The sequence below is a fragment of the Electrona antarctica genome (genome assembly GCF_951216825.1).
Source record: "Electrona antarctica genome assembly, chromosome: 23".
Classification (NCBI taxonomy): domain Eukaryota; kingdom Metazoa; phylum Chordata; class Actinopteri; order Myctophiformes; family Myctophidae; genus Electrona; species Electrona antarctica.
The window spans coordinates 34,070,837-34,083,317 of NC_136804.1; the positions used below are offsets into that span (position 1 = coordinate 34,070,837).

Consider the following 12,481-nt stretch of genomic DNA (forward strand, 5'->3'; position numbering starts at 1 on the left):
TGTTTCCTGTCCAACTCTACTATGAAACTATAAATGAAGGCAGCAAAACACCCCAAACATTTCTAAAAAAAACTATCGACTATCGAGTTTTTTTATATAATATATTTTAATATATAACAATAAATTCATTAACCACATAATGACATAAGTGTTATTTTTAATATTTTATATTGAAATGGTTAAAATGGCAGATCTACAAGCTCACAAGGTGTCACGATGCGACACATACATGTATGAGCTTGTAGATCTGCTCTTTTTTACTGTAGTTTTCAATGTTTTATTATTTTTATTTTCCACTTTTCGCCTAGAATGACATGCCCAAAATAAGGCTTGATTTATGAATCGATTATTAGATTGAATTTTATCAAGTAGATTCGGTGCCCCTGTTATGAACATATTACCTTCGGTACAGACGTGAAGATCCTTCATCTAGGAAGGAATACAGTGGAGCACTTATTGTTCCCAGCACCAGGATGACCTGCCGGAGATCGGGAGGGAAGCAGTTTTAGCCCATTTAGACCTGAGGACGATTCTACAAAATGTCTTCTAAATCCTGATAGTTTTCTGAAAAACCTATGTTTATACGTCAGTGGTTCTCAACCTTTTTCATGTCAAGGACCCCCAGAATTATCTGTATTTGGCCGCGGACCCCCATCTGAAAATATGATGTTCCAAGGACCCTCCAGAAACAAAGTTTTGATTTAAAAACGTTCGCTCTGAAAGAATATATATTCAAAGATTTCATGTTCACGATTTTTCAAAAATAGCAGGCAAGCTCATAGTGCCGCGCTATGAGCTTTTTTTCAATAGCTAAAGTATAACATAATGCTTCAAACACCAAAAGGGGTTTTAATAATAATTGGAAGCAATATGGGTAATACTGAAACCGAACCGAAACCCCGATGACCTTGGGATACATCACTGAGGATACGTCCCAGGTGCATCCATGTATGTATGTATTTTGTTTAGTTATTCTATTTATAGTAACTCATAAGAATAGACTACGTGACAACCAGGAATAGTTTGATGACCACCGGAGAGACGGGTGGCAGCCGGAAAGTAGACGGCACCCGGGAGCAGTATGGGTTGGCGCCCCAGCCTGTGTCTTCCGTGAGGAAGAAGCCCAACAAACCCACGGTGAGGCCTTTAGGAGGGCCATTCAAGCCTCAAGCGGAGCCTGCGGCACCACCAAGGGCAAGGTGGAGCCTGCGGAACTGTTGCGGCTCGAGAATCCACCATTCCTGAATAAAGTGCCTGGTGCTGGGAGTCTGGTGCAACGCACAGGGCCTGACCTGGTGAGAGCAGGAGTGGACCTGGTGAGACGTAGGAGGGGCCCGGACAGGAGTCAACCCACAGAGCCTAGTCCTTCCACACGCCAGAATGGTACCTCCCAGTCCCGGCAGAGTAGTTCAGGAGGAACGGATTGTGTGGCCCTGGTTTTTCCCTAATGGGACTGATCGAGTGTAGCTACTGGGACGTAAGTCGGGACTTGATCACCCCGGCTGGGTCACCTGAGTGAGGGGTATGATGTTGGGAGACCCGAAACCCTGATGACCTTGGGATACATCACTGAGGATATACGTCCCAGGTGCATCCATGTATGTATGTATTTTGTCGACTATACCTTTTTTCACTGACGAAAACTAAATAAAATCTAAGCCATGATGACTGGAATATATTGACAATAGTGACTATAGTGGAGAAGAGTATACAACTAAAAGACAAGTCATTCTATGTCTGGTTGCGCTCTGACAAGATACAAGCTCAGTGCGACACATTGTGAGTTTGTAATCTGCTATTTTCAGCATGCAGCCAATTATATAAATCAGGCATTACGACGCCCTCAAGGGCCGCCATTTTAATCGACAATAAAAACATTTATTCGACTAAACATCTTATGATATTTAGTTGGTCTAACACTAGACTAAAACTAAAACATTTCAGATGACCAGTAAAAACTAAATGGAATTTTATTCAGAAATGCTCTGTCAAAAGCAACACTGGTAGATAGTGGGAGAAGTTCTCCATCACTGCTATAGTCCAAAATGAGAAGTTGATCATTGAGCTACAGATAACCAGCATGGCAGCTGATGATGATGATGATGATGATGATGATGATGATGATGATGATGATGACAATGACAGTATTGCACAGACTCACCCCTGTATCATCGCCCACCCAGGTCAGTGTAAAACTGGCAGCATCGTCTCCATTAAACCCAGTCTGAGAGAGAGAGAGAGAGAGAGAGAGAGAGAGACAGAATGATCGCACCTCTGAAAAACAAACTCAGCATAGCCTATAGGCCTATATATCTTGTGATTATGGGAGAAATTAATTTCACCTTTAAGGCTATACTACTGTCAAATTATGTTAACAGCAACAAAAAGAAAGGAGAAAGAAATGGCTAGACTGGTGGTTCACATGACGCATGCAGAGTTTCAGGGCTAGCTTCAGTCCATCCGCATCAAAAGCATATCTATTTATTTTAACTGATCAGATTCATTACGCATACATGTTTGACCAGTACGCACCCAACGAGGTGCGTTTTCTGCCAAAGATCATGCAATGTGTAGGCAACTCTCACCTCGTGCGTGTTGTCATCCAGGACCTTGTGCTCGGCGGGGGACAGCGCTACGCGGCAGGAGGTGAAGGCAGGGCCGCGGGGGACCTTGTTGGGGCCACTGGCGTCCCTCTTCGGACGCGAGGAGGAGGAGGAGGTGGAGGAGAGGTGGCTCCGCGCGTCGCTCTCGCCATCCTGCCGGTGCTGCTGAGTCCGGTGGAAAGTCACAGTTCTCCGGTTTCTGTGCTGCTGCTGAGCTCCCCGCGCACCCACAAAGAGGAGGAGGAGGCACACTCCTCCCAGAAGCACAATAAGTCTCCAGATCATGTCGGTATATGGTTAATAACTTTGTGTGTGTGTGTGTGTGTGTGTGTGTGTGTGTGTGTGTGTGTGTGTGTGTGTGTGTGTGTGTGTGTGTGTGTGTGTGTGTGATTGTGTGCGTGTGTGCGTGTGTGCGTGTGTGTGTGTGTGTGTGTGTGTGTGTGTGTGTGTGTGTGGAAGAGCAGGCTAAAATAACGCGGTCCCCCCCCAAAAAAGTGCGCTCTTTGTGGCGGAGGTCTTGGTCAGTTAACGTGATGTCTGTGTATAGGCTATGCCACCCCGGGGCGTGATTGAAGTCACAAGAGTCGCACTTGAGAGGCAGGGGGCGGGGTCGGACGGCTTTGACGGGTCATTAACATAAAAAGTGCTGTGCATACATCACGCAGGGCCGTTTATCTCCGCCCGCATGCAGGTGCACTGAGATTTGCATCTCTGTATTATGATAATAAATACACAGCAAGATAAATGACAGTTAGGCATAAGATCTGCACGAAGAATAAACTGTAGGCTGGTAGACGTCACATACAGCGGCATTTTAAGAACATGTATTAAAACGTATAACGTTAATGAATCATCATGACATACAGTATGCATATACGTTGCGCTCCTTTATGCAGTGGGCATAACTGGACAGCAGAGGGAGACATTTACTCATTTCTGCACGCAGCACTATCCTACTATAAATGCGCCACGTCTCTGCGTGCGTACGTGCGCGCGTGTGTGTGCGTGTGTGTGCGTGTGTGAGTGCACGTGTGCGTGTATAGTTGTAATGCACGTAACTCGCGAACCGTTTGACCCACCGACTTCAAATTCGACACACACGTTCCACACCCCCACAGGGAGTGCAGTGCCCGGTATCGAGTCGGTCGGACCCACGGTTCTCCAGAACCACCACAAAAGGCTCTGCTCAGGCTCTGCCTGTGGGCCTAATGAGGCCAACTCCTTTCACCTGGGCCATGCTCTGCCAGTGGGCCTAATGAGGCCAACATCTTTCACCTGTGCAATTTCCAGCTCTGCCTCAGCCAATTGAGGCTCAACCAATCAGGCTCTGCCAGTGGGCCAAATTGATTGCCAAGTACACTTTTCAGTTTGCAATCTTCACACACAGGCACATACACAGATCTCCATGTGGGACACCGGCTGACAGTTAAAACGGGTGCTATGACAACGTATATCATTAGGTCCCCAAGTTGCATCGTTCCCGTCGCCCGTCGCCGACTGCCCGTACAGGTCTAGTAGAAGAGAATGCATGAACTTGTGGCGTCCGGGGAGTCGGGGACGCAGATTCAGCAGGATGATGTGAAAGTTCACACCCGGTGTGGTTGGGAGTGGGACTCAATGTTTGATCCAACAAAACATCTCACATTGTACGGCAGTCAATTACATTAAAAATCACACCCGTGTGAAGTGAGGGGCGCTAATATATTAAAGTCTACTCATGTTGCTATGATTAGGTGATGTAATGTTGATGTAAAACAAACGGTGTCAAAACAAACTTTGAATTCTCTTTATTGTTAATGGCATTTAATGTTTGTGTTAGGGACAAGATGACGTCAATTTTCCCTTCATTGTCAATGGCGTTTTTAAAACAAACATTGAACTAAAACAAACCTGTATATAGGAGATGTTTAAGACATTTATCTGTAGCTTTCAAAAGTATCAGTATGGCCATAGCTGAATTGGTAGAGGCTGCCCGGAAAACAGAATGTCTCTGGTATGGTTCGTGCCCCGGCTATACATGTGTCGAAGCCTCAAAATGTTCCTGAGAAAGACTATTATCCCCTTCTGAGAACTCAGGGGAGTGGCAGGAAGGGTTACTTAGGGGTTAAGGCCTAATATATAAGTAACCCTTAATTCCTCCATGAGGACCCTCATCATGACCATTATAGCAGTGTGAAGCTGAAGCTCAACTTTCCCTGTGTGAGTATTAAGCAAGGTCTCTCCCTTCATTCAAGAAGAGAGAACCATGTCCTGTGATGGACATATTTGGATTATATAAACAATGGGTCTTAATCAGCCGTTTTCCATGTGGAGTTGGGCTTTTTGCCCAACGTCCCTCAACACCCACCCACACATTCACAAGCATTCAGTGCAAGGCACAGCAAGTTTATTTGTATTAGCAGTGCACATTTCAACAACAGGCATTCAGACAGTGCTTGCTTTGCACAAAACATTCAGCATCTCATTCAAGACATTAAGAAACACAGCATTAAGACATGCAAAGGAAACATAATAAAACAGACATTAAGATCTGAGGCCGATCTTCTAAATCAGTAGTTCTCACACTTTCAAGATTTTTCAACAAATGTTCAAAAATCCCACCCGTGTGAAGTGAGGGCCGGCGCTAATATATCAAAGTCTAACTCTGATTAGGTGATGTAATGGTGATGTAAAAGAAACGGTGGCAACACAAACATTAAATTCTCTTTATTGTTAATGGCATTTCATGTTTGTGTTAGGGACAAGACGACGTACATTTTCCCTTCATTGTCAATGGCGTTTTTAAAACAAACATTGAACTTAAAACAAACATTAAACCTGTATATAGGAGGGGCTAGCACCTATCATACGATCTTTAATGTATTTCTGACATAAACCATTCAGTGCTTTATAACCAACAGTAGTATTTTGTAATAAAACTGCAGTATTGTCCACTTTCTTGTATTAGTAAGGACTTGAGCCGCAATGTTATGAATCAAGTGCAGCTGTCTAATACAGTTTTAGGAGACCCACTGAGACCCGCTGAATTCCACATAAGACATACTTTCTTTAATCTTCGCTTCTTAAGGCGATAGTTGGCTGACTTTGTAATTGTGTTCATGTGGCTGTTGCAGGCCATTTGTTTTACGTCTAAGCCCATGCTACACCAAGATATCTAGTAGTAGCCTCGGAAACCAAGCCAAGCAGGAAAAGTGCTAAGAATTTAATAGGGCTTGAATGGTTAAGTGTGGAAGCAGTGAATAGGATGATGACTAAACGTCTTAGCATATTAATAGTCCTGTGATTTAAGCTGTCGTATGCAAGAGAATATTAATTGGGCTTAACTCAACGTCAAGATGAGGCATGTCTTACATGCTGTACAACAGCTGTACATACAAAATTAATCTATGTATTAATCTAAAATGTACTCATTATGTAAGTACCAACAGTAGAATGTATTCAATATGCAGAATGTCCCATTTCAAGTTGCTGCTACACACTGTCTGTGAGATTTGCTATTTCCAAATGTATAGGCTGAAGTGCTCAATTTGAAATAATCAAAATCTACAAAGTAACTAGTAGGTAAAGCAAAAAAAAGAAAATGCAGTGGCGTAAAAGTAGGCCAATATTTGCCTCTAAAATGTAGTGGAGTAGAAGTAAAGTATTGAAAGTAATCCAGTAAAGTAAAATCCTAAAATGTGGTACTTGAGTACAAGTCATGTACTAAGTTATTTTACACCACTGTCAAAACTTCAGATTCCTCAGGGGCGTGAACCCTGTTCCTATAGTACCATATTTGGGCATTTATTAACTGCTGGTCTCTGACCATTCCTGGAAGAGACTGATTGGACATAACCCAACTCATTCTTTGTCCACATTGCCAAAGGCTTGTTTTAATGTTTAAAAAAGTACAAAATGTGTCAGTTCTTTACAAATATAAATAGGCCTAATTAATGTAGGAAAACATCACTTACAATATGCATATTCAGAACCCTGTGTTTCACAAAAGTACGAGCAGAAGAAAGTGCAAGACATATTCCAATGTACACAAAGCAGTTGTGTTATTTGTTTGTAAACAACATTTGCAGACTATACTTGGCCATCGTTCGGTGAGACCCCAGTGTGGATAAATTAAACAGCCCAAAGCTTTGTGTATTGTACGAGGCGGAACAAGTTCAACAGCATGGCTGCCAAATACTTCTTTGGCTGCAGAACCAGCAGAGGCTACAGTTACTCTAGTCTAGACTCTAGATGAACAATGCTTCTCATCCATTCCCACGGACACGGTACGGTATAGACATTTAACTGCATCCAGTGGTGGACTGGACAAAGTATAAATTGACAACCCCAGTGCTTGAGACAAAGTTTAGATACCCGCTCCTGGACAAAATATTCCCAAATCATCAGAAATTGTGGAAAATAGCTGATAATACAAGCCTGCAAAACGTTGCATGATCATGGCAACTTGTAGACTTAAGCTGTTTTCACTGTTTTTTTACAGTACAGATACTCAGAAAACTAAGAATATGTACTTAGTTCATCTCCAACAATGTGTCCATCTGCCATATTGTCCAGTAGACTTGACTCGTGGGACAAACCCTGTGTTGTCTCCCAGTCTCCCATCATGTGCCGATGCATTTGACCACCGCTGACCGTCTCTGGTTGCTTGAAGGTCGCGCTCCGTCCGTCTGCTGACTCAGCTCTGCCGCAGCGCACGTGTTTCCTTGGACATACAAGAGGCCACCGAAGGAGTCCAGCGCTCGCAGGAGGACCGCAAAGACGGTGACCACCGTCCCGAGGACATACAGCTTCAGAATAGCAGATAGCATCGCTCCTGTGAAGGAAACAATGGCGATTGTTAGTGAGGTCAGCTTTAGAATACACAGACATGGACCATTGCGCTTCATAGGCTAAAACAGGGGTCCTCAAGTGTTACTACAGGCGGTCCGCCAAATCCTTGATTAATAGGAATTGTTTTTGCATTAACCACTTCAACCCTCTATATGGCATCTCTATTCTGAGGGGTCATTAGCCGAAAATGGCAGATCTAGAATATAGATTGGCTATTTTTGGCAAAAGAGGTTTGGTTTGGTGTAGAAGGGAAAAAGAGTGGACCAAGTACAGAGCCAAAGGTCACGTTTACTAAGTATTGAGTGTTTAAGTGGTTCAATGTAAATCACTGATGAAAGTCTATGAAACTATTAAAACATTTCATCTCCAACACAATTTATACAATATGGGAGTCCCTGCTTCATCTCTCTCTCTAAGCTAAGAAAAAAAAAAAAAGACCAAAATGACAGTCATATTTTACCAGCCGCACATGCACGTCTACTTCGATAGGTGTGAGTGAGGCCTAAGGCCTGACTCACACCTTTCGATCTAGCATACAACATTGATGCATGCTAGATGTAAAGAAAGGGTTTGTTTACATCTTGCCCCAATGCATTTCCAATGGAAGTCACATGGTTTGACACAACATTTGTGTTGTATGGCTTTCGGCTGTGTTTCGACTGCCCCCCCACCCCCTCATACAACACAAATGTTGTGTCAAACCATGTGACTCCCATAGAAATGCATTGTGAGCTTGCATCAGTCAATAAGTCTCATGCATCAGCTATACATCAATCTGTTGTGCACGTGTGAGTCAGGCCTTCGTATCCCCGGACCAGCACGTTAAAATTACCACCGCTGAAGTGCCCTTGAGCAAGGCATTGAACCACTACCATGAAATGTTCTATGAGCAGGGCCTGGCTGTAAACAAGTATCTGATGCTTAGTCCAGTTACCCTGGGTAAATATAGTAACTTTGCTTTGCCTAAGAATCAATCTGGGGACCTGGGGCTCTATTTTCGTCACCGCTAAACACCTTAGCCCTAAACTTCTTTGCCTTTTTTTTACTATTTTGAAAAACATTTAATCTACATTGACACATTGTGAGCTTGTAGACTGGCCATTTTAACTATTCAAAAATGTTTTTCATAGTAGTAAAAAAGGCAAAGAAGTTTAGGGATAAGGGGTTTAGCGGTGACGAAAATGGAGCCCCTGGTGTGTGTTGTGTTGTGTTGGGTGGGGGCTATGATTATTATGCGGGTAACACATCCCACTGTTTCTCAACCAATAGTCCACACAGACTAGTGGTCCATGGTATAGTTACGTCTGCAGGTGGTCCATGGGGAAATGTTTAGAATGGAAATGAATAAAATACCTTTGTTAAATGTAATTAAACATTAGGCTTAAAAATGAATAATTTGTGTAGTGCGAGCAACAATTATACACATCTATTCTTATTTCACGGTTAACCTATTTCCGGAATTTACATTCTCTTACTTATCCAACCTTCCATATTAAACTCATGTCATATTAACTGATACTGATTGTATGAGCGTCGAGCATACACATGTGATATATATTTCCTAATCATCATCATCATCATTTTTCGATCATGGATTTCACAATGCCATGCCAGACTTCCCGGTTCTTCTGATGACTCAACCTGGCAATCTTCTGTACGCTTCCCTTTCTTGAGATTTACAACATTGACAGTCATCATAGGTCACAAGGTCATTTAGTTTCTCAGCTAGTGGGGGAAAAATAATAATAATAAAAGACAGTCTTCACTTGTCTTTGTATAAATGCATGATCAGGGACCACTTGCAATTCCTTCATGGACCACCAGTGGTCCATGGACCACCAGTTGAAAACCCCTGACCCAGCCTAATACTCATGAATCTATATGAACTTAATAAAGAAATAAGGTTTTGAAGTTATTAAAGAACATTAGAAACAACACAATACCAGAACTTTTAACCATATTAGGTTGTGCAGCTTACAGCTACTACTAAATTTAACCCTAGAAAACTAAACATACATTTTGTCACACCATCACTAAAGTAACACTGGGATATTTTACCCATTGTAAAATATTCCATAAATAGAAATCACACCCGTGTGAAATGAAGGGCGCTCTTGTCATCGTACATCAATTAATAGAGCCCTATCGGTGAAAAACGTGGGTATTATTTAACATAATTTCCCCATCATTGTCAATGGCATGTAATGTTTGTGTTGCCACAAATTTACGTCATATTTGGCGGACATTTGACCAAATTTTTCCTGTCATTGTCAATGTCAATGGGATAGCGCCCCTGGGATGGGATGTTCTTCTGATGACTCAACCTGGCAATCTTCTGTACGCTTCCCTTTCTTGAGATTTACAACATTGACAGTCATCATAGGTCACAAGGTCATTTAGTTTCTCAGCTAGTGGGGGAAAAATTATAATAATAAAAGACGCATGATCAGGGACCACATGCACTTCCTTCATGGACCACCAGTGGTCCATGGACCACCAGTTGAAAACCCCTGAGCCAGCTAGTATTCTATAAGTGCTTTAGGCCTAATACTCATATGAACTTAATAAATAAATAAGGTTTTGAAGTTATTAAAGAACATTAGAAACAACACAATACCAGAACTTTTAACCATATTAGGTTGTGCAGCTTACGGCTACTAGGCTACTAAATTTAACCCTAGAAAACTAAACATACATTTTGTCACACCATCACTAAAGTAACACTGGGATATTTTACCCATTGTAAAATATTCCATAAATAGAAATCACACCCGTGTGAAATGAGGGGCGCTCTTGTCATCGTACATCAATTAATAGAGCCCTATCGGTGAAAAACTTGGGTATTATTATTTAACATAATTTTCCCATCATTGTCAATGTTTGTGTTGCCACAAATTTACGTCATATTTGGCGGACATTTGACCTAATTTTTCCTGTCATTGTCAATGTCAATGGGATAGCGCCCCTGGGATGGGATGTGCTTGCAGGAAAAGGGTGCAGGCACACACAACCTAGCCTGGCTAATAAACCAGACTCAAATCGGTCTGGCTTATTAGCCATGCTACACACAACCTTCTATGATCACTGAGCAAGTGAGCATCAAGGTAGGTCTACTGTAGCCCAAACATTTAGACTCTCGTAGAGGTTTTTTTCGATTCTGACGAATCTCTCAACGAGAGTCTAAACGACGAGGTCCCCTTTAAGAGGGCACAGGTTTACGTGTCTGCCTCAAAATCACTCTTACCTTGTACAAATGCAAAATCTAAAAATAGAAAAAGATTGCCCCACATGTCCGGTGGGTGTGCGGGAAACAATTACTTCCGTAGCGACCGTAGTTTTCAATAAAAAAATATTTTAATCCACTCCGTCCATACTAAAGTCCATACTCTGTCTCGGAATCTGGCGGCCATCTTGGTTTTCTCTCCATTGTAAATGCGCAACAGAACCCTGGCCACTAGGGGCGCGGCCAATGTTCTGTTGCGCATTTACAATGGAGGAGTATGGACGGAGTGGATTAAAATATTTATTTTATTGAAAACTACGGTCGCTACGGAAGTAATTGTTTCCCGCACACCCACCGGACATGTGGGGCAATCTTTTTCTATTTTTAGATTTTGCATTTGTACAAGGTAAGAGTGATTTTGAGGCAGACACGTAAACCCGTGCCCTCTTAAAGGGGACCTCGTCGTTTAGACTCTCGTTGAGAGATTCGTCAGAATCGAAAAAAACCTCTACGAGAGTCTAAATGTTTGGGCTAGGTCTACTGAAAGACCCACCCACCTCAGACATCAGCATTCAGCAACATTATGGAAATTACAAAAATATAATTGTCCGGGGGAAAATCACCCGTGTTTAGTGTTCTAGGGTTAACCTGGAGAAATCAGAGATTACAATCTGAAAGAAAACAGCCCCTGCCCTTGTCCTCAAGCGACACTAGTAGCCAGCAGCCTGTTACCGCCTACTACTACTACCTTGACAAGCCACTCAGTGTTGACAAAACACAGATTACGCCAACATTATGTCCAACATAATAATAATCGATCTACGCATAGCTGTAGTGCATCATGTAAATACGCACGAATGTATAGCCATATAGCCTACTACATCGACACGTACACACGTGGATACTGTCATAGAGAAAAACATACCAGATCGATCGTTCCACGCTGCTTTCTCTCCAAATTCCAATGACCTTATTGTTTAATCCTTTTCTTAAGGGCAACTGGCAACTGCTTATTGTTCCTAGTAGAAATCTTGCAGATGATGTGGGCTATGTTCTCTGACTTCTCTCTGTACCGTCTGCTCCTGTCCTGCAGTGCAGCTCTGACCTAGTTTAGCTAGTAGTAGTAGTGACTCGAGTGAGACAGAGAGTGCGTAAATCTTGTTCCCTTTCACAGCCAGCAAGGAATAGCAGCAGCGCTTCCTGCGAAGACCAGACGCCTATGGAAGACGCACACTGGCGTCACCGCGGTTGCGTAATGCGTAACGGTGACCTCACCCTCACCTCATACAGTGGGAATTCCCAGGCTTGACCCTGACAGCTCTGAATCAATCAAAGTCGACGCTCACTGTTTAATTTCAATTGGACCGTCACCCAAAAGATAACTTTGAGCGACACGTGTACAAAAACTAAAGGGTCCAGCCCCCAGCCAGGTCCACTTGGTTCATTGCACCCAGAGCCTTAGAAATATGGCTCTGATTGCACCCAAGGAAACCCCCTCAATCCCTCCCATGCACCCATGATCATACTGCTCAGTGACATTGCATAAAATTGAGTAGTAAGATGAAATGTTGTCATGGAAAACACAATAAGCAACACTTCAAATTTGATTTGACAGTCGACCACTCGACCACATCCTGTCCATTAGGTGCTTTAATTCTAAAGCACCTAATGGTGCTTTAGAGTACCTTATTCTCTCAAGGTGAAGTGTATGTGTAAATAGGCCTACTATAAGTCATTTCATTAAACCAATGTTTAAATGCAGATCTGCCTCTTCCTTCCAGTGTGACCATATCATAATAATATGAATAACATGCCTAAATTAAGA

At 42.6% G+C, this 12,481-nt stretch overlaps 1 protein-coding gene and 1 long non-coding RNA gene across 2 annotated transcripts in view; both read right to left on the reverse strand.

Moving 5' to 3' along the window:
- LOC306916244 (sortilin) overlaps positions 1 to 2,888 on the reverse strand; it is a gene marked incomplete at its 5' end in the record, with an annotated part of 23,575 nt that extends 20,687 nt beyond the window's left edge. Inside the window, 3 exons of the mRNA XM_079494060.1 lie at positions 402 to 478; positions 2,162 to 2,224; positions 2,586 to 2,888. Coding sequence (XP_079350186.1) covers positions 402 to 478; positions 2,162 to 2,224; positions 2,586 to 2,888 — 443 coding nt within the window. The remainder of the gene's footprint in view (positions 1 to 401; positions 479 to 2,161; positions 2,225 to 2,585) is intronic.
- Positions 2,889 to 5,266: 2,378 nt separating this feature from the next.
- LOC306916482 lies at positions 5,267 to 11,991 on the reverse strand. The gene is made up of 3 exons (XR_013788980.1): positions 11,582 to 11,991; positions 5,480 to 7,416; positions 5,267 to 5,401 (listed from the first exon to the last, which is right to left on the reverse strand). It is a non-coding gene; the product is annotated as an uncharacterized lncRNA (long non-coding RNA).
- Between the last annotated feature and the right edge of the window lie 490 nt (positions 11,992 to 12,481).